At 45.5% G+C, this 22123-nt stretch overlaps 1 protein-coding gene across 1 annotated transcript; it reads left to right on the top strand.

Moving 5' to 3' along the window:
* Positions 1 to 7198: 7198 nt before the first annotated feature.
* Pax9 (paired box 9) lies at positions 7199 to 22123 on the top strand. Its single transcript, XM_048415946.3, has 4 exons — positions 7199 to 7422; positions 8150 to 8776; positions 11485 to 11627; positions 20739 to 22123. Exons 1-4 carry the CDS (start codon positions 7419 to 7421, stop codon positions 20991 to 20993), a joined length of 1029 nt encoding a protein of 342 aa, XP_048271903.2. The 5' UTR covers positions 7199 to 7418; the 3' UTR covers positions 20994 to 22123.

Below are 22123 nucleotides of genomic sequence, written 5' to 3'. Positions count from 1 at the left end.
TTAGAAGGGAGTTTCTTGAAGCAGTCTGAGGGTCCTACCTGCGCCTGCGCAATCTCCAGAGAGGGTCAAGGCTAGGAAGAAAAGAAGACGCAGTAGCTTACTGGGACCTGGCTGGAGAAGTTTCAGGAGGTCGACTGCTTTTGAAATGCTCCTTCTGGCCTCCAGAGCTCTGGTCACCTATGCCAAGATGCGGGTTGTGACACCCTAGTCTGGAAAGGAATTTCAGTTGAAAACACCAGTTTGAAATTTCCATAGTTCAGCCAACTGGAAAGTGACTTTGCTCATCCCCTTCCCCCCACAAAATAAAAACAAACAAAAAACAAAACGAATTCACCTTGGTCCAAAGATAAAGAAAGTCTTCCAAGCCAGTAAAGATCCTTGACTGGAGGAGACCAAATCTAATCTTTCTCTTCCCTTGGTTGCCATTTCTCTCAGAGCTCACTAGAGTCATTTCGTCATTAAACGTGAAACAATTCATGTCTTTGCTGTCTTCAGGGAAACGGAAGCAAGAAAGGACCTGAAGCAGCATCCCGACTCTTCTTCAGGGAAGAAAAGGGACCGTTGTAGGGGCTCTGCAGAGAAAGCGCAGCTGCCACCACCTCTTGCACTTTGGGGTTACTTGGATTCACCAGCTATGTTGATAACCTGATCTAATTTTATTGTTCTGTCACCTTTTGGTTTTGTTCCCACTGTAGTGATCTTTAAAGGAAACACACACAGGGATACGCCAGCACAAAACCCCAGAAAAGCCATAAAGTGTGTTTCCCTGCTTGGGTTGACAAGCTCAGGACACCAAGAATCATGCCCATTCTGGCAGCTGCAAAACAAACTGAGCCGAAAGAGCGAAATTTCTTCTGGTCCTTCTTCTGGCCACGAGGCTGGGTGTGGCTGGAGGATGCGTGACACCCTTTTTTGCCTCCCTGCTCTGCTTACTCGGTTCTAGGAAGGGCAAAGAGCTGGGGTCCAAGTTCTGGTCAACAGCAACCTATTCCGCTGGCATTCTGTTCATACTGAGGTGTCCTAGCAAGCAGGTCCGCTTTGACAGACTATATGTGTTAGACTTAGCAGAGGTGTGGGCGAGGCCGGGGAGTATCTACTTTTCTTGTGGACGCTTGCAGTAGGGAGTCTTCTCTGGGGGCCTTTAGCGCTATTCCCGAAGGCTGGGGAAATGGGAAGAGCAAGAATACTAGGAGCCTATTGGGCTTCTGAATTAACTCCTGCTTGATGCGCACTGCGACCTCCTTTAGACATCTTAGGTGTTCACCTTTAACCTACACCCTGCGTTTTACCTGTTGTAAAGTGGAGACAGGAGCATCGCCGCCTAGGAAGGTTGTTGTGTTTGACTTCCTTGGCTCCCACTAAATAGTGGGATGAACTAGCAAAGAATCCCTTCTGTAGCGGAGGAACTTCTTTTCAGTCTCTAGCTTTCCCAGCCCACGGGGCAAAGACAACAACAAATCAGTGATTCAGAGGGGTCCCTGAAGGAGGTGAAAGAAAGATCCTGCAAGGAAGGAGGTGTGAGAGGTTAAGTGTTTCCGTTAACACGAAAATAGCAGTGTTTGGGGTTTAACGCTTTGGCTCGTGATGAAGCCTACTGTGTTATTTGAAATCCAGCAAAAAGTTAAGACTATAGGGTGAACTGAAGCCTTAGTATTTTCAAACGCTCTTCCCAGACTTGTCCGAGCGAATCCATAATCCCGCGCCTGTAGGTGGCGCTGCAATGAGGTGTCTGGATGAAGAGAACGCCGTCCGAGGACTGAAAGACATTAAAAGGGGAAAAAAGTCTAAGAAAATTTCCATAGCTACCTTTCTACCTCTCCACTCCTGCCTGCTACCTTTATTTCGGGGGAACAACGGGGGCAACACCGCAGAACCAAATGCTCTGGTGCTTCACGCAGGGCTGCTGCTGAGAGCCCAGGGAGTACTGGACCTCTAGGTCCAACCTCTAGGTTCAGTGTCTAGGTGCGAGGCAACATCCTGTTACCAACTGTTGGGAGAGATTACACAGTGACTGATTCCCAGATCGCGGCATCAACAAATATGCTAGTAATTCTTCTTGCAGACTGACTCAGAACCTGCAAATACCATACATAAATCGGATCTAAAGCGATTTGTCCCTAGCTGAGCCGTTCGCGTCCATCCAAAGGACCTAGGGCTGCAACCGGGCCCTAAGGAGAGGAAGCGCGCTCTCTAGATCCCGTAGCCTGTGAGCAATCCCGGATCCCTGTGTGAAGCATAACACCGCCACCACCGTAACCCACACCTCACTCCCGGGCTTTGCAAGTGCTCTCCGGAAACCAGGACTAGAGGCACGGCCTGGTTCTCCCTTATCTTTTACAGAAAGCTCTAGGCCACCTCATTGCAGTAGCACAAGCTTCCGAAGGGAGGTTCACAAACAACTGTGCTAAAGGACCCGCAGTTTTGCTCCCCTCACCCTCGCTACCCCCTCCCAGCCATCAGCTGCAATTTTCAGAGTTGGAAGCTCAAGGTCATTGAGTGACCATGGCCCGCGTCCTGCCGCTGCAGTAAATCGTCACTAAAATTGCAACCGTGGCAAAGCGAGATCCCCCTTCTGACAGCTACAGGGTCAGCCTGCTCCCCCCCCCCCCCACCTTCCCAGCCGTTATCCCTCTGTAGAAACCTGATTCATGGTTACACTTTCTGTCCCTCAGCCATGAGTTTTACTCCTTGGACAAAACACTTCCCTTTCATTTAAGGCTTTAATAAACAAACGCAATCGTACCGCAGGAGGCTCAGAACCGTCCTTCTGAAAGCAATTCTACTGTTGAAAACTGAAAAATGGGTGTAATTTGCGTTCAGAAAGTGATGTTAGGGTCACAGCAATTTCCCGGGCCGTTATTTATTTTTACTTTAAAGTCTTTAGGGAAGATTTGCTTATATACTCGGAAATCTTCCAGTACGAGAACCCCAGCAATCCCGCTCGCCTTCAACGAGGGAGGGGGGCTGGAGGTGGAGAACAATTACTGAGTGACGCTAATATGGGGAAACTGAAAAGAAATGTCGATTGTTTTTATTGTAATAGAAGGAGTGAGCAAACAGAAAAACCAACCCCGGCTGATCGGAAACAGGCAGGCGGAGAATGAAAAGTGGGTTTCAGGCCGCAACAGGCCCCTCCCTCCCCTGGCCTGGGAAGGAGAGAGCCGGCGCTGAGCGCTCGCTGGACCCCACAACCTCCAGCACAGGCTCCTCGCGACTGTCCAGTCCCGGCACACCCGGAGCATCTTCCCAGCTCTTGCCCTCCCTCCTACAGCCTTACCAGCCACAGAAGAGGAAAGGGTCTCGGTGTGCGTGGTTCGTCTGGCCGAAGCAAGGCAGAAAAGCCAGGAAGCAAAGCTCCGAGAGTCTTGGGGCTCCGCTGGGGTCCCCTGTAGCTTCTGGCTGCGCTGGTTCGTCAGCAGCGTCGCCGGCGAGCCAAGGCCAACAGGTCAGTGTGCGTGCGCCCCTCCCTCGCTGTCCTTCTACCCTAGGCCTGGCTGAGGACCCCTGCAGGCTGGCCCTGTCCCCAGACTTCAGTGGTTTTTTTCCCTCTAGCTGCCGCTGCCACCCGCGACTCGGGACACAAATTTGTTGGACGAGCCTCCTCGGGTGGACGTGGCCTGGCTGTGGGAGCGGGCCGCGCTGCTTACCCCGACATTTGCCTGGAAGCGCAGTGGGTGAAGGAGCGCAAACCCATTCAAGGTTGGCACTAATCGAGCGCCCAGATACGAAGGAGCCTAATTGCTTTTTCTAAGTCAAGCGCAATGCCGTACTCACCCTGCGCCCGCGTGCTGTAGAGGAGCCGAACTCGAGGTCCAGCCTTTGCCTTAAAGTTTTCCCCGAGCTCACTGCTTCTGAAATTCCACGTCCCGGAGCTCGACTCCGGCTGCCTCTGGGGTCTCCCAATGATCCTCAGTAGGGCATAGTGGCTTGGGCCTTGCTGGGTCCATTTTGCTTCTAATAGGGTACAAGCTGCGGAGTTCGGTTCCTAAGTACTCTTACCTACCTCCTGCGTTCACGGCAACTGAGGTAGAGAAAGACTCCCTTCCCTTCCGCGGTCACCACAGACCTGCACACGCACAGAAACTGTTCTTAAGTACTGGCTGAGACCAAATGATGGTTCCCAGAGTGGCTCTCAGCTAGCAGTGCCGCGATGCATTGTATGAGGCCTTGGGAAGAGCTGGACTCCGCTTTCGGCACGGCTTTGGGAAGAACTGGATTCCTCGTTCTGTGCACCTCTCAGACTTCGCTAGTGCCACAGGTGGCGGGTCCGTGACACTGGGACCCCTGACAGATTTATGAAGACTTTACGAGCGTCTAGGGTCGTTTGGGGGCAGGGTTGAGTTCAGCAGAGGAGGAGAAGCCCTAGGGCTAACGCCCCGCAGCGCTGTGCGGGCCTTGCTGCTCCTGCACCTCTGGGTTTGACTTCCACAGGCGGCTGCCCAGTGCCGAGTGTGTAGAATCCTGGACCAACCTCCTGCTTCACACCCTCTGGTCCTCCAGCTTCCAGTCTCCTACTGAGTAAATATTTACCCAGAGAAGGGGTCGCCCCAGAGGAGGCCTTAGCGCCTAGGGAAAGGCTTTTAGCTTCTCTCTGGCCTGTGCCAGATGCAGGCCTTTCTGGCTATGTTTTGGTTTTGGTCTTAAGTTTCTCCTTTTAGTAGAAATTTTCTCGATTCCTGTATGACCTCTTGGATCCAGACTTCAGTAACCTGGGACTCTGGCCCTCAGTGCCCCTCGCACTTTCTTGAAGCCCTGCACCCCTATGTGCACTAAGGCTCACTGGTACTAAGTATCTTCCCCCTTCTCATTTGTGCATTCCCCCCCTTCTCTCTCACTCTCCTCCTCCTCCCCACTTTTGCTACACCTCCAGGGATCACAGGCTTCTTGGCATCCAGGGCATTCTGTGCCCACAGGAAGGAAGGTTCAGCACTGGCCACTTCTTGGAGATGACGTGTCTCTTCTCTGTTCCTGCATCTCCAGTTCCTAAAGTCCCTAAGCACCGAGTTTGTTCTGTCACGGGTGCTGAGTGTCCAAGATTGATTCATTCTGTGCTCTCCAGAATGCTGTTAGGAGGGCCTGAGGGACACTGAGGTGAGGACCCAGGGTCAGTAAAATGCTACCTGTGCATGCCCAGGGCAGGCACAGCAGCTCAGACTGTGAACCATTAACTGCTAGACCCAGCAGACAGAAAACCTAGAGGTGTCTATGGACCTGTGCAAGAGTCAGAGAGATGTGTGACTGCTAAGATCTGCAGTGACAAGAATGCTGTGCATTAAATCCCCAAGCCAGAACGCTAGACACACAGGTCTCCCGATCACTCTGGGTTAATGAAGTTAGTTAGATTCTCATTAGGACACTAGATCTTGGCACTCCACAGGCTGGACACGATGTCCCTACATACCAGTTCAGAAGAATGTAAAATCCTCATTGGGTGTCCCGAAGAGCAAAGAGCACAACTGGGGAACACTACTTGCATGGGGAGGGGGGGTTGCATGGGGGCAAAGGTTCCTCATCCAGGGGCAGAACATAATCTTCCCTTTGCACAAGTCTCAGGCAAAGTTATGATCTCCACTCAGTTCCAGTGACACAAGACATTTATACGATAGATAGCATCGAGGGGCTCCCCAAGGCTCTCCCTGTTACACAGCGTCAGACTGTGCTACACAGAAGCATTGAGCAGGGAGACAAGGGTAAAACCACAAAGTCAAACTGTGCAAAGACTTTAAACATTTGAAACCGACTAACAAAAGCTAGGGACCATGTTCAAGTATTGCTGTTTGTGACATCTTTCAAGATTCCTGACATGGTACACGACATTTGAAGTAATCTTTCAAACCCTTCACAACTCAGTAATTTGAATTCAGAGCACATGCTCACTCATCCCGGAAGCAGGCACCTGGAGATCAGCGTTTGCTTCCAAGACAGGCTAGATTTCCTGGGTCCTCGTCAGTAGGGGCCACCTGATTTCTCTGTGCAGACTCGAACCCTCGGAAGAATGGGAGCACCATCCTACATCCTGTGTGTTCAAGAGGGGCCAGGTGTGATAGAGACCCAGTGCTCTCGTCCCCTTTCCTGTGTAAGACAAATCCCCCGACCATTCAAACTGCGTCTCTTCCTTATTTTATTTCATTCTTCACATTCTTGGCTTCCTGAATTTCTTCACCACCAAATCGTTCTATCTTCTTCGGGTGAAAGAAAGTGAAAATCCACAGCTAGGCAGAACTGTAGAATCTCTGGTCGCTAAAATGAAGTCACGGCGAATTACACACAGACCCGATTACATATATGTGGCTTCGGTGTCCACCTCCTTGTGGCTGTCTTTCATACTAAAAAAAAATATCTTTCAAGGTGGCTCACTGGTATCGAGAACCCTGGCACATTTTAACATCCAGGACCCTGCGTTCTGGATGAGTGAGGCGGGAGTGTGTGTGGGGTGGGGGGATGGCCTCTGTCACCAGCGCTCCAGGTACCAACCCTCCTTCCGCGCTCGGAGGTCGCGCTCTTTAGTCGGGAGTTTTAGAATTCTCTATGCTGCACTAGGTCCCTGCCAGCACCCTCCTTGGCTGAGGTTTAGCCTCTCGCTGCGGGCCAAGCCTTCTCAGGCAGGATACGAGAAGGGGTCTTCTTGCCCTTAACACCTCAATCTTCTCCCCTGTAGTCTCTCAATCTCTCCGATCGCCCTATCCTCTGAGCTCTCCCCTTACTGAGTGAACTGAATTTGTGGGCAAGATTCTTTCTGACAGTCCCCAAAGGTCAGCATCACAGGTAGTTCTCAGACATCCTCGCGTCTATGAGTTCACTTAACTGTCGTGCCCGCTTGCTACCGTAGAGTCCTATCCTCCAATTTCAATTCTGAGAAGTCCATCTCTTCCCCAAGAGGTGTCCTCGGCCCCTACCCGCTTAAAGTCACTCAAACTGAGACCAAAGCTTCCATTCGCTTATTCAGCGTTTTTACCAGCTTGATTTTGCCTTCTGTTTGTGGCGCCCCTGGGGGAAGATGTCAAACACTCATATTCATTGTATTTAGTCACCCAGGTGCGGAGCGGGCCTGAAATAGACAGCGGAAGGAGTTTCCCCGGACTGAGCTGTCACTCACCGATCTGCACCAATTACAACGCAGATTGCCCGCGGGCCCGCCTCTTTTGGGGTGTGTCACAAGTGAGTGATAGACTGAGCCGCCCGGCCCTGCTCAGCCCAGCCCACGTTGCTGCTTAGATTGAAATGCAGAACTCAAGCCTCTTTCTGCCCGGCACAGACTTCCTTTTACTCTTTCCTTTGGCACTCTCGTCGCCTCCTCCTGGGAAGAAGCCGAGGCACCCGCGGTTTGGAGCAGCGACAGGTCGGCCTAGTGAGAGCGAGAGAAAAGTTTCTTTCTGGGAGTGCGGAACTGGGGCCGGGTTGGTGTACTGCTCGGAGCAATGGGTGAGTGGCGGCGGGGGACGCTGTCAGAACCGAGGAGGGAGGGATCGAGCAGGCGAGGGCGAGAGGGAGGGAGCTGGGGCGCGCGACCGCGCGACCACGCTTTATTGACTCAGACCGCGTCCCTGAGAGCTGTACGAACACGCCAAGGGTCAGAGGCAACGGGGGAGCAGGGGGAACTCCCGCTACTGGGTGGCAGTTGATGCCATTTTCTGATCTTAAGAGAAGAGGGCCGTGACAGGGGCGAGTACCGAGCTCCAGTGTCAACCCAAGTTTTGTTGCACACGTGTTTACACATGCAAACAAAACAGGACAAAAACAAAACAACCTCTTAACTTTCCCTGGATTCTGTCTAACCGCGCTGGGGGAAGCGGGTAAAGCGGTGGAGGAAAACAGGGGCTGAGCGTTTTTGGTGCCAAGCAGGCAAGGAGGGGCGTGCTGGCGCATCAGTACCGATCTCCCCGCCTGCTTCGGAGAGTTTTGGGTGTCCCCAGCTGCCCCAGCTCTCTCTACGTGTTTATAGCTGGAATGTTCCAAGCAGGAAGAAGGTCCGGCCGCAGCTTATTTAGGGCCGTTTGTCCCAGGCAGGGACCGTCTGGTTTCGGGGCAGCACTATTCCAATCAGGAGGGTGTTATAGCCCTGTCCCCGGACGCTCGTGGACGCCGAGTGGCAGGCGGCTGTCCCAAGCAGCGGGTGCGCGTTGTTGCGCGCTCTATGCTCCTTTTGCAGAGCCAGCCTTCGGAGAGGTGAACCAGTTGGGAGGAGTGTTCGTGAACGGAAGGCCGCTGCCCAACGCCATTCGGCTTCGCATCGTGGAATTAGCCCAACTGGGCATCCGACCTTGTGACATCAGCCGCCAGCTACGGGTCTCGCACGGCTGCGTCAGCAAGATCCTGGCGCGCTACAACGAGACGGGCTCGATTTTGCCCGGAGCCATCGGGGGCAGCAAACCCCGGGTCACCACTCCCACTGTGGTGAAACACATCCGGACTTACAAGCAGAGGGACCCGGGCATCTTCGCTTGGGAGATCCGGGACCGCCTGCTGGCGGACGGCGTGTGCGACAAGTACAACGTGCCCTCGGTGAGTTCCATCAGCCGGATTCTGCGCAACAAGATCGGCAACTTGGCCCAGCAGGCTCATTACGACTCGTACAAGCAGCACCAGCCTGCGCCTCAGCCCGCGCTACCCTACAACCACATCTACTCGTACCCCAGTCCCATCGCAGCGGCCGCTGCTAAGGTGCCTACACCACCCGGGGTGCCGGCCATCCCCGGTTCAGTGGCCATGCCGCGCACCTGGCCCTCCTCTCACTCTGTCACCGACATCCTGGGCATCCGCTCTATCACCGACCAAGGTAAGGGGCTCAGAGGCAGGCTGCTGAGCAGAGTGGGTTCCTGCATGCTGTCGGGAACCCCAGAACCTCGGCCTTTAGCGAGTGTCTATCCCACCACCTGTGGGTTTTTCTTTTGGAAACCTAAGGAGTCTTCCCAGGGGGTGTCCTGATCTCATTAACTTGAAACTCTTGCCCCTTCGTTTCCTTGCCACACACACAGTCTGCAGCCTCATCTCAAACTACCAGACCCATAACATCCCCCCCATCCCCAACACATGGTTCGCATTTTCCACCCTCCCCCGCCTCTCGCACACTCGCGGCCTCAGCCCGGCTAGTCTGCTTGGAGAGCGCAGCCGGCCTACTTGGGAAGCAGTGGGGGAGGCCCTAGCTGGCTAGGGCCTGCGGGCTGCAGATGCTACTGCCGGTAACTTGCTTGCCGATCAGATGGAGCAGCTAAGAGACCCGCTCGCTTTGGAAATTGTATTATTATTCTCGGATTCTGGCAATCAGACCAAATTTGCTCAGGCAGGAAGTTCAAATGTCACCTAATTGGTTTCATTCTTATGCTTCATTTTCCTCGGAAACCGAGGTCCAGGTTCTCTCTCTCTCTCTCTCTCTCTCTCTCTCTCTCTCTCTCTCTCTCTCTCTCTCTCCCTCTCTCTCTCCTCTCCTTTCCACCCTGCAGATACAGTGACAGTTGCTTGACGGTTTGCTGTTGTCCTTTCTGCTGCAGCTGTCTCTGGGTGTCCCTCCCTGCCAGGCTCCCGTTTACCTTACAGTCCTTGGGTCCTAGGAAATGCTAGTGGCGGTCGGACCCCTTCTTGCGCAGGTTTTCAGCCTGAGTCTTGCGCTGTCCTGAGTGCTTTTCTGCCTGCTCCGAAAGATCCCCCGGCACTCTGCACCCTAAGACCCAGCTTCGCCGGGAGTCTTGGGTTTGTTTTCTTTTATTGTGCTGCTAAAAATAAAATGTAAAAGACATTAGCTTCGTTCTTGGTGTAGGGAGAAAAAGAAACTTAAAATGTTTTATTCGCTCATTTTAATGCCTAATTTTTCACTGTAAGGTTTAAGACAGGCAGAGGAAAAATTAAGGAAAGAGGAAAATATTTCCTGTAATCATTTCTTGCTTTCTGAGTTTCCACCACATTGGCACAATCACTTTTTAAAGTAACGAAAGCAGTGCATGGTTTCTCCTCTTCTTATTTTCTGACTGGGAATTGACCAGAGTTATTTGGAACTGGCTGGAACCTTAGTTGGAGACGTTGCCCTTGATTTATAGGATAAACTGACCTCACTGACATTTAAAGGAAGCCCCTGTTCGTGGGAACGTGTGTGATCAGCAGAAATGGGGGCTCACAGGGGGATCTCAGTTTCTTAAGATAACTTCAGGCTTGTGCCCACCGACTGCCTTTTGTCTGGGAAGGCAAAGGCCAACAGGCCTGAACCAGCCATGGCTTCCTGCTGCAAAGAATGGGAATACGACCTTTTTCTTTGGAGGGGGAGGCCTAGTGAAACTAGGCAGATTCTTCTCTGGGGAGTCCTGCAGTCAGACCCAATGTCAGGTAGGAAAGTATAGGATAATAGAAGGGAGTGATGGTTTCTTGTAGATATTGCTGTCTATTTATGATGTCACTTTTAAACAACCAGTTTCTGATAAATGTGTGCTTTTCTCCAAATGACCACACTTTGAAGAACTTGTATCAGATAGAAGTGTCTAAAATCAAGTTTAAACAACACCGTCAAATTTCTATACACAGGGCCAAGAAACAAATGTCTTTTCTTCAATATGCATGACTGAAGATATTCTGGCGATCACCTTACTATCTCTATTTTTGTTTATATGTCCTTTTAGAGCAGAAAGACAGGCACATGGCTTTAGCCCTTTTCCTGACAGTGAGTTCTGCTTTCATTCTCTTAATGATTTATTTCATTTTCTCTTTCTAATACTTAAAAAAAAACCTTCCTTATAGTTGACCATTGACACTCACGGTGCTTCCAGACTTAATTTTAAATGTACGCATATAAACTTACTCATTTAGCAGACAGAGATTGTCGGGAAGTCCCGTATACGCCCACGATGTGGAAATCTGTGCGTGTGTGTTTTGCATGTGCATTGTGGGCATCGTTCAGTTATTTGTTTGCAAAGGACTTTGCAGCTCTTTTGTTCTGTCTTATTGACATAACTATCAGATCTCCACAGTGCAGTGTGCATTTTTCAGGCTGTCTCTGAGCAAGACACACTTAAACCTCTTTCCCTCATCTGTCGCCGCACCACCACCACCACCACCTCCACCACCACCACCACCACAAGGAGCGTCAGTCAGGTCTTTGCCACTCTCCTTCAGTAAGGACAGAGGTGACGAACAAATACCCAACTTCACAAGTTTGGGTTCTTTCTTCCATTTGGAAAAATTCTCTTTCAATCCTTTCCCTGAGAGATCAAGAAGGGAGAAAGGAAATCTAACGCTGGTTTTAAACAAAACAAAATTCTGTCAGGCGTAAGTGAAACTTAATTCAGAGGCCTACTTCCAGGTCATTAAAACTTCTCCGGGCCCTAAGCTGAAAAGCGAGGTGTCTATGCTTGGGCCCAGCGCTGGTAGGAGGCCTAGAGCAGGGGAGCTGACCCAAGGTCTCAGCCCCAGAGCTTTGTGGTTAGGGATTCGGGTCTTGTCTCAGGAGGGGGCGCACGGGTTGAGGCCAGCCTGACAGACAACTCTCTTCCACCTTCCCAGGAGTGAGCGACAGCTCCCCCTACCACAGCCCCAAGGTGGAGGAGTGGAGCAGCCTGGGCCGCAACAACTTCCCGGCCGCGGCCCCTCACGCAGTGAATGGACTGGAGAAGGGAGCCTTGGAGCAGGAGGCCAAGTACGGGCAGGTGAGGAGGAGAGGGCTTGGCCAGGCGGGCCTCCTGGTGCGGGGAACTGGGAGTTGGAGGGGGTCGCAGAGTCTTTCTGAACCTCGACCGGGGAGAAAAAACCCGGGCTGGAGACCCACTGGTGCCAGGAGATGGATCTCGGGTTGACTAAGTCCGGGCGGAAGGCTGAGTAAAAGCCTGGCGTCCCGCTGCACGAGTGACCCCCTAATCCTTTCATCACACCCAGCAGTCACAGTTAACCCAAGGCCGGGCATTGGGGTTCAGAGCAGCGCCCCGCTAGCGGGATGCGGCCGGAACACCGGCAAGCCGAAGTCGCAGGACTTGTAGGAGGCTGCCGGCCCTGTGCAAGACAGTTCCCCTGCCTTGTCCGGCGATAATGGAAGAGGGGCAACCAGATAAACGTAATAAAGTTACCATTTCCCGATTAAAGGTCACATCATAATTTCCCAAGGGAGGTTAGTGAGAAAACCTCAAATTATACGGACTGGCTGTGGACCGTTTAATTTTCCTTTCCCTGCCCCTGGCCCTCCCTCTACTCTCTGAAGGAAAATTTAAAACACTAGTGTTTCTTTTTCTGCCCCCCGCCTCCACTCCGCCTTGAGAAGAAGTAAGCAGCGCCAAACTTTTGTGTGAGTCCAAATTTGTCAGTGTGCTAGCATGAAGAATTCAAAACTCATAGGCGGACTTAAGGCAGTTTGAGGCATTTACGGGGTAGACCCCACCTCCAAAGCGACAGAGTACTTTGTCTTATCTTAAAGGCTTAAAACGTTATTTCTCGTTAAAACCAGTTATAACTATTTATTAGAACGTATTATTCTTATCCGTTGGGGGACATCTTAACTATCATTTTCTCTAACAAAGTACATTTCTATTTCCTAGTCCCTCTCAAGTGTCAGAATGCATTAGTAGCTAGTTACTCTCTGGCAAATAGAACTAAAAACAGCAAGGAAAGAAAGGCGCTTTTATCAGTCTGCTTCCACTGTAGAAAATGCCCATGAGGTAGCATCAGCAAATTCAACATTTTCTTTCGCAAAGACCTGCTTGGAACAATGAGATCACACAGAGGCCACGGTGGTAAGCAGTGGTTAGAAGCCTGGTGCTTGGTACCGCTGCTTCTTGAGCAAGCTGTTGACCCATTTAGAGCCTCGGTTTCTTCATTTTCAAAATAAGGAAATAATAATCCCAAAGTCAAAAGAGTCAGCAGAGTCAACAGATTTGGCTCTTAGAAAACATTCTTTAGTCTCTGTGGTTATAAATGGCAATTAGAGAATGACTTTTAAAAACAAGTGACATTCATATGCATTGTTTAGAAAATCCCTAGTAAGAAACAGTCCACCAAGTATTTGTGACAAACAATAGTTCGAATACACAAAGCAACAAGAACAGTAACATAGCAAGCATTTAACAGGAGCTCACTGCCTTCCCCTGCTCATTGCTCTTTGGAATCACACTGTGAAGTCTAGGGTTCAAACTAAGCTCCAGCTCCCACATGCAGTCAATGAACACCCTTTACCAAAAAAGCAGTTTCCTCACCCAGAACCCTCCAGAGCCCCTTTCATTTCCCCCTCCCTTGAATGATGTGTCTGTCAGTGAAGCGTGTTTAGAAATGACTAATTTATAATATGCTTTAAAACTAAACTGACAGTTTATTTCAAATAAATAGCATTTCAGGTAATTTGCTGTTTCCCTAAAACTCTTTTTACAAAGAATTTTAAATTACTAAATTATGTTCTATAAAAACAAAGAATTTAAGGAAAAGGTGGCCAGATAAATGCTGTTTTAAATGTTGTAGTACTTAAGAGAACAGAACCCCAAATAAAAGGATATTTCTGTCAAATTTCTATTTGAAGAGCTCTTAATTGAAATGTTATCCCATAGTGCCGTGTAGGCAGGTAATTCAAATGATCTACAATCATGACTCAGAAAGAGTTTCTAAGCACAGCATAAAGCAGCGGATACTCAATTATGATGAAGGTGGAAGATAGGGTAAGTAAGGAGGCACAGTTCACCTTAGACATTGATTTCTTGATGTAAATTACACAGAAGCTCCTAAAAATTAATATGAGTAGGAATTGTGTATGTGTGTATTTCTCTTGCAATATTCAAAAGTTAATTTTAATTTTACAAATTCCGCTCTGTCTGCAAAGTACTGTCAGCATATTCTGATAAAAAGGATAACTCAGGCTCCAGTTGCCCTCCTAGCCAACAAAACTTGAAAGTTCTTGACAAAGCAAAACTGAAAACAAGAATTGGCTGTAATTCATTTGGGCATTTGAAGTTGTAATTAAGTACTGCACTATTCTTTACAGCTAGTTTCCTTTTGGGGTGCTGGGGGTGATGGGAAAGGGGAATTCAGACTCAGAGCTCAGAGCATGTGTGCAGGATTACACCTGCGAAATGACCCTGGGACAAGCAGCCAACTGAGCACCGATGCTATTGCTTACCATGAGCTGAAGTTTCTAGCTTTAGCTCAAACTTCATGTTTCAAAATTAGCTTAGACTATCCAGATTCATCTTACACATTAACATTGTACTGTAATTCATATCAGAATTCCATTCAGAAGTCTTTGTTGACTAGGGTAGAAGTGTTTTTATCTTAAATTTTTCAACTACATTTTTCATCTATTTTGGTCAGGAAATCCTTACTGTCATCTACTTGTGAAGGGAAACAATGTTTTCTTGCTCTTTCTATTTGATTTTCTTATGTTGAAGGAACAAAATCTCGACTTAATGTGATCAAGTGAAAAAATGCAATAGATAAATAGAGGTGTTGGCTTTATCTGTCATTTTACATGGGATTTGGTAAATTAATAATTGATTTTATTTACACAATTCATAAATAAATGCACTGTTTTTGAAAAGTTTTCTCCAAATAGGCATATTTCCGCAGAACAAACTGCTCCCCTGCTCTTGGTTCCCAGTATCTTCATTTTGAGGCTGAGTATGTTAATGGAGCCAGTAAATTTAATATAACACTCATTAGCCATTGATATGTCAGAAATAGAGACTAATCTACAAATACTTGCACTAAAAATGCTCAGAATTAAATGATTTGTGAAGACAGATGAATTTAAAGATGCAGCTTAATCTAAAATTATCATAAAGTATTTATTTGTGCATCATTTTAAGTGATGATATGTTGGAATCATCTTGTATATAATTTTCTAGTGAAGTATTTTAAAAACTTTGTTTCGTAATTAAAAGGCAACTAAATTAAAAAACACTGAACCCATTTTTCTGAATATGGTATTTTCATAAAGACAGAAATGAAGTTGCCCTGAATTTTCTTCACAGTAAATAAAGTGCTAACTTTTGTTAAATTAATTTATAATTTTATAGAGAGTGAAATTTTAAGCAAATTTCAGTAGTCTTTGAAATCCATTGTATTTTTGACATACATGGTCTAATTTGATTAACTTTCAACCAATAGTATTTTAAACAAACTTAATAATAATTTTATATATATCTGTAAAATGTGTCCTGTGAAATAGCATCACAAGGTAATTTAAAAGACTATAAAATCCAGATTCCTGGATGAAAGGATACTGGATTTTTTTTATTATCTTATGTTATCTGAGGTGATTGACATGCTAAATGATTTTATCATTGTACAATGTATACATGTACTGAAGCATCACATTGTACCTGACAAATCTATATAAATATTGTCGGATGCCAATCGGGTACAAAAAAACAAATTAAATCAGTGTAAGGCTATATCAGTTTTGATAACATTTTAGAAACATAAAATTTAGAAATGATTAAATACCATACTAGCTTCTCATTACCTAGAGACATTTGGACCTGCAATAGGGTGACTAAAATAGGGTAACTGGGATGAGTGTTGAGCCATGTTCCTGGCCTGGTTTGTTTTACTAGGTCATTCCATAATAAAGAAAGGAAGAACAGTAGTTAGAGAGATAATCTCAGAGGCATAATTTCTCAAAAATACCTGCTTATTTTCAGATGCGAAATTGCTTTTTGTCCATGAAACTGATATTGTAAATTATATATGAAGCACTATTGTTTGTATGGCCAAATATGTTTTATCATAAAGCCAGGGTGAACTCGTGTTATTAGAAAGAAAAGGCCAAGTGGATTGGAGGAGTGGCTGACAGAGAGACAGATCGTGGACAGTTAGACTGTTATTTGCATTTTCTTTAAGAAAGAAACTGTTGAGTAGACCATTTCCAGAATTTTAAAAAAATAGTCTTTAACTTCTAATTTCCAGACAGTTGTCATACCAACTTTCTTCTTCTTTTCTCTTTTTTTTTTCATGGTCACAAGTGTTTGGATACTAATGCATTTCCATTTTCTTAGAGTGGGAGGAATACAAGGAACAACCATAAATCAAATAGTGAAATGGCTTGTTGGAACTTTTATTTACTTTTGCCAACAACTTTATTCATTTGACTTACTTGAAGTAAATACTTGTTCTGTAATAAAGGATGGGTGTGGGGATTAGCTTTGTTTTGTTCTTAAAATAAGAGAATCGTACCTTTGTGTTCACAAGTCTTCAGTAAGTTGTTTATGAAATGGCCCTGATCTGTCCCATTTTGTGAGGATACAAGATGGTTAGGGCAGGTCCTTGTTCTCCAACAGCCTGCCAACAGAGCCATGTGACCACCTGACTCAAACTCTATTACAACATCAGTATTCCTCTAGAAGATCTCTTCTAGTGTTCATGAGATAAAAGCTGTCATTTTACCTGAGACAACTCAACAAAGGAAACTAACTCTCCTGGGTGTGCAATTTGTCTGTTTTACTTCGTATCAGTAAATCTCATTTCCAAAATGAAGTAGAAGGTAGCTGGTTGTGAGGAAGACAGGTACAGCGTTCCTGTCCAGCGGAAATTCTTATTGCTTTCTTGGAAGATCTGTGTGAGAAGGGGGTTGAAGGGCTGGAGTCTTATTTATGAAATATTTAGGCAAAGTAATTTTCAGAAATGGGATTTCTATTACATTCCTATTGCAGGGTTTCATTTGGAAAATTTGTTTACTTTTCCCTTGAGATTCCGTATGTTGGTTGATTTATAAATCATATTTACAATCCAATTAAACTGTAATTTAGCATGTTTGCTCCTACTATATTTATGGTGTACATTTGCTAGTCTCTACTCAGCCTAACGAGCTTTTCATATTAATTACATGCCCTTCACTGAGAACATTGAGCAGATTTGGGGTGTTGAAATTTGCTCCTTTACTGGAAAGCATAAACAACCCAGTGCTACCTGTGGCTGCTTTCCTTTGCTGTGGAAAATTTTACCCTTTCAGTGAGTTCTTCATAAATAGTGATCACTTTGTCCAGTAGAGATTTATTACTTTTACTAATGTTATGTTTCAAAATGAATAGTGAGAAAATGGATATTTATTGAGTCACTGGAATGAATGAACAGTGAAGGAGGCTGGGGGCAGGGGCATTTTCCTAGCTTATTCCCGCCCCCCGCCCCGTCCAATTTTGAAATTTTGAACTCCCAACAGCAGAATGAAACAAAGACAAAAACTCTGTTCTTGTCCTGCTCAAGTCATAGACATGAGGAAAAGCCGTCGAAGAGTTAGTATTCTAAGGCTGAGAATTTCACCCCTTTAGGTGACCAGGTGCCTCTCTTTGTACCAGATGAAGCTACCTCTCTCATCTTATTGCTTCCTCTCGGGTTTTTCTACAACACAGAGAGGATTGCACTACTAAACTGACAACTGGTAAAAACCATGGTGTTTTGAGAACCTTGAAATATTCAGTATTACCACAGATGATAACTAGGCAAGCTTGGTATTTTAGGTATGAGAAGTTGGGTAGACATGGAAAATTTAATAGGCTATGTTATATTTGAATGACTGTAGTTATGGAGTAAATACAGCACACAAAAGTACGCTTAAAGGCCAATGTTTTGCCTCCCCACAAAGGGAGCGTTATCTAAGGTGAGAGTCTGAGCCAGTCTTTCTGTAGGGTGGGGTAATAAGTGGGCCCATGTCAGGAGATTTCAGACACAACAGAACAGCTTGTACCGCATCAAAAATGAGGTTGTAGATAGTAAATTCTGCCACCAGCATCCCGCCGAAAGGACAGGTAGGAAAAGTTTATCAGAGATGGAAAACAGAATTCAACAACAGATATTTTCTCCCAGATGGATCATTATTTTACCATGCATATTAAGTCTTTTGACATTGGGTACTTTAAAAATTCTCCTGGAATTATTACATTCCAAACTAATTTTTAGTGCATCTTGGGGGAAATAAAAGTATAAAATAAAATAATAAATAAAAGCAATAATCTCTGGAATGCTAGGCTATGCCCCATCTTCCCCTGCAACTTGATGTCTGCATAGATTTCCATTACCCAAGAGTTCTAAAACAAGTTCTTTTGAGACATAATTAATTAATTATTCTTAAAAAGGGGACATAAAGTTTTTTTTTTTCAGAAGAGAAAAAAAAAAACCTAATGAAGAGAGTTGAGTTCTAGGAGACGAAAGAATCTTCTGCTAGAGCTGTGGTTTGAGGTTACATTACACCGCCTTGTGACTGTCTAGGAAAACCACATGGTAGACTGCAGAAGACCTGCCTGCAGCATCAGGAAGGAGTGATGGGCTTTAAATGCATGCCCATTATTCAACTTTCTAAAGAGCCTTGTGCATAAAAAGAAGATAGACCAGGAGGTGTACAGGAGACGGAGGCAGGCAAATCTCTGTGAGTTCATGGTCAGCCTAGTCTACAAAGTGACTCTAGGTCAGCCAGAGCTAAACCCTGTTTCTAAACCACTCCTTCCAAACAAACAAACAAACAAATAAAAAGATAGAATTTTAGTTTTATTAAAAAACAGTATGAAGTTATATCTTTGTTAATTGTTCTGAGTTTTCTTAAAAGGCCATCATTTGGGGAGCCCTTTGAAATACATTTTAATTTCATCTGGGTATTATGGCATATACCTGTGCTATCTGGTTGGAAGGCTAAGGTAAGAAGAACATGAGTTTGAGGCCAGCCTGGATACATGGTGAGACCCTGTTTAAAAACAAAAACAAAAGCTGGGCATAGTGGTACACACATTTAATCCTAGTATTTGGGAGGCAGGAGAATCACTGTGGGCTTAAGGCAAAACTGGTCTACATAGTGAGTTCCAGAACAATCAGAGATACATAGTGCAACCCTGTCTCAAAAAAAAAAACCCAAACAAATAAAAAACAAAAATAAACAAACAAAAAACCCAAGCAAACAAAATATCCCCAAACTCAAAACAAAGCATTCAAATTTCAATTGAATATATATATGTATATGTATTGTAATTGTGATAAGTTGAACAGCTTATAAATGAGCTATTGTTTTTTTGTTTTTGTTTTTAGAGACAGAATTTCTCTCTGTAATCCTGGCTGTCCTGGAACCTGATCTGTAGACCAGGCTGGCCTTGAACTCAGAGAGATCTACCTGCCTCTGCCTCCTGAGTGCTGGGATTCAAGGCATGTACTACCACCACCCACCTGAGCTATTGTTTATTAACCCTTACAAGTTTCTAAAATATTTGGATATTTCTAGGTGCCTAGGACATAGGAGGTACTCAAGGATCCTTTCTCTTCTCTTCCATTTTAAAAAGAATACACAACAATAAAAAGAAGAATGTAAGATATGTGTTCTAATAGACCAAATATTTAAGATGAGGTTTTGTCAGAAGTCTGTGGGTAATGCTAATGCACATCTCTATATATATTCTACAATATACATGTATATACGTGTGTGTGTCTCTGTGTGTGTGTGTGTTATATTCTCATAGATGTGGAAGTAAAAATGATGACCAAATGAGTTGATTCAGAAAACAATTTTTGGAACTGAATGAGAAGGGATACAGTTTATTGGTGGATGGCATACTTGGTATATACAAAGTTTTGGGCTCAATCTGAGTACACATAAGAAAGCACCATTTTTGTCCTAACTTAATTGGACAAAGCATCTAATATGTGTCTGATTTACTGAGCTCTAGGGACTCAATCATGTTTTCTAATGCAGTTCCAGTATTTACATTACTTTTTCACTAGGAAACATGTTGACACATTAGTTCAGTCATGTCATTTCCAGGAAACAAGATTTAGTCTCTATCTTTACAGAGTAGAAACTGAGAGGAGAAAATGAACCACTTGAAGGGTGGGGAGTACTCATGCCAGAGAGGGATTAGAAATCAGGGTGTTTTGGGTGTTGTTAATAGTAACGATACCAACAATGATTTATTAGATGCCAAGAAAGCACTGGTTTCTAGACAAGCTTGCCTGCCAGAGCCGTTCCATTTTGTTTGAAAACAAAGATTTCACATTAAATTCATTTAAAGGGATTTATCCATGTGGCTTTAAAAACAAACAAACAAATAAAAACCCAAACTTTGCAAATGCAAAATTTTTAATTTCAAAACTACATATACTCATTCATATTTGTGGAGAAAATTTCTTTTCTGATAAAACTGTGAAAAATATATTCCCAAACTTCATTAAGAAAATACACAAACTCCAAACCAAAACAACAATAAGAAAACCAACATCAAAAACCCTTACTAGAAAAGTCCCAATTTTACGTGTTCTTTGTCCAAGTGGCATTTTCAACATGGCATCTTAAAATACGGCCCATGTTTTATTTAACCGAGGGTTTGCTCATTTTGAGTTTCTAACACAGCAGCCCGCACCTTGTGCCCTTCAGTCCTGGAAATGAAAGCTTTATGAAACAGGCCTGTCACAGAGCTTTAACAAAGGAACTGAACGAAACCCAAGTGCCAGGAAGGTTGACAAAGGCCGTGGAGAGCTGCCTAATCAGGGTTGACTCTTTCTCACCCTGCCTCGCCTTCGTAGACTTTCAAATCACAAAAGTAAGAACTGTGAATTTTCTGGCTGTAGCTTCCTCAAAAAAAGTTTGTAGAAAGAACAGTATCTTGCTTTTCAGCCCTGTGTTTGTTTAAGGAGCCAGACTGGATACTTTTAGGTCAAAGAAAGGTTAAAAGGAAGTCTAGGGAAAAAAAGACAGCCCAGAAGTAGAACCGGGATATTGTGAACTCAGTCCGAGTTTCGAGTCTGTGTCTGAGGACTGGAGAGATGTTGAGTACTGTAATGTGATTGCCTTCCGTTTCTTCTGTCTTTCCTCCCAGGCACCAAATGGCCTCCCAGCTGTGAGCAGTTTTGTATCAGCATCCAGCATGGCTCCTTACCCTACTCCAGCTCAAGTGTCACCTTACATGACCTACAGTGCTGCTCCTTCAGGTTATGTGGCTGGACATGGGTGGCAACATGCCGGCAGCACTCCTCTGTCCCCCCACAACTGTGACATTCCCGCATCGCTGGCTTTCAAGGGAATGCAGGCAGCCAGAGAAGGTAGCCACTCGGTGGCGGCTTCTGCACTCTGATGGGAACTTCTATTTCCAGCCGCTTCACTTTGGTCTCCTCTCTCAGCAAATCCACCCCCTCTTCACACCCCACCCCTCCAGTGGTCCAGCCCGCCTGCCTCAAGAGCTGGCTTTATGGATTCATAAGCTCTGTGCTGATGACACTTAGATATTTCCTGTCGTAACTTCTTTCTTTTTTGCAGGAAACCTGGCGTGACTTTAGGATTAAAAAAAAAAAAAAGCAACTCTAAAGATCGAATGAGACATTTTTGTTGCCCGCCCATTGCGTTAGCAAAGTGAAGAAACCTGTACCCCTCAAAGGGCTTATGGGACTTTACAGACCTACCTGTCTTTGGTAAAACCACACATGTATATTTATTCTAAATCAACCTGAACTTTTGAAACGTGCAATTGTTGAGATTTTGCAAAATCAATAAAGGAAAACAGACGTAGAAAAAAATAAGCTATGTGATACCCTTTAATCAAATAATGTGACCAGATAATCCTTAATTCACCATTAGGAAACCAATCAATAACTGACTCGTGTGATCCTTTGCTTGTTTTTAAGAGATGACGTATTTTGTTGAAAAGTATGTATAGATCCCAAGCAATATCGGAAACTTTCCTCCTTTCGTTGGTGTTTTGACTTGGTTCCTAATACAATAGTGTTTATATTTCTATTAGCTTGTAAATATGGACTGTGGATGGTGCACTGTGTCTTCACTGTACGGGCTGCTCCTCCTCCAACATCACCACCTCTATTGCCCTCTATTTTTTTTTTCTTTTTAGCAAAGGTGACTTTCTGGCAGTGTATTTTTCTGTATTTGGTGGTGGGTCACTCGGGCTCTTGGACCTGGACTTGCCCCCAAATTGTGTGTGTGCGGTGAAGGCTTCAGCATCTCACAAAGGATACTTTCTTTCTACAGCAGAGGACTCAAAACACGGACAAAACAAGCCACTTGCCTATTTGTATCCCAGTCAAACAACACACATGCAAGCATAGGACAACGAGAGGCTGGAATGTACCTGTACCGCATGGCTCTGAGGGAAGTCACCTAGACACAAGTCTAATGTGAAGTGTTTTTTTGCAGAGACACTTAAAATGAACTTTATGTGATGAAAGAAAAAAAAAACCACTGTGAAATGAAATT

Source organism: Myodes glareolus, chromosome 11 (genome assembly GCF_982192425.1).
Source record: "Myodes glareolus chromosome 11, mMyoGla1.1, whole genome shotgun sequence".
NCBI lineage: Eukaryota > Metazoa > Chordata > Mammalia > Rodentia > Cricetidae > Myodes > Myodes glareolus.
Note: the sequence above shows the minus strand (reverse complement) of the source record. Positions and strands in the feature narration are given on the sequence as shown.

Excerpts from the sequence above, each read along its gene's own strand:
- Pax9 (XM_048415946.3), top strand. Across the intron at positions 8,777-11,484 it reads CCGCTCTATCACCGACCAAG|GAGTGAGCGACAGCTCCCCC; the intron begins GTAAGGGGCTCA and ends CCACCTTCCCAG. Across the intron at positions 11,628-20,738 it reads AGGAGGCCAAGTACGGGCAG|GCACCAAATGGCCTCCCAGC; the intron begins GTGAGGAGGAGA and ends CTTTCCTCCCAG.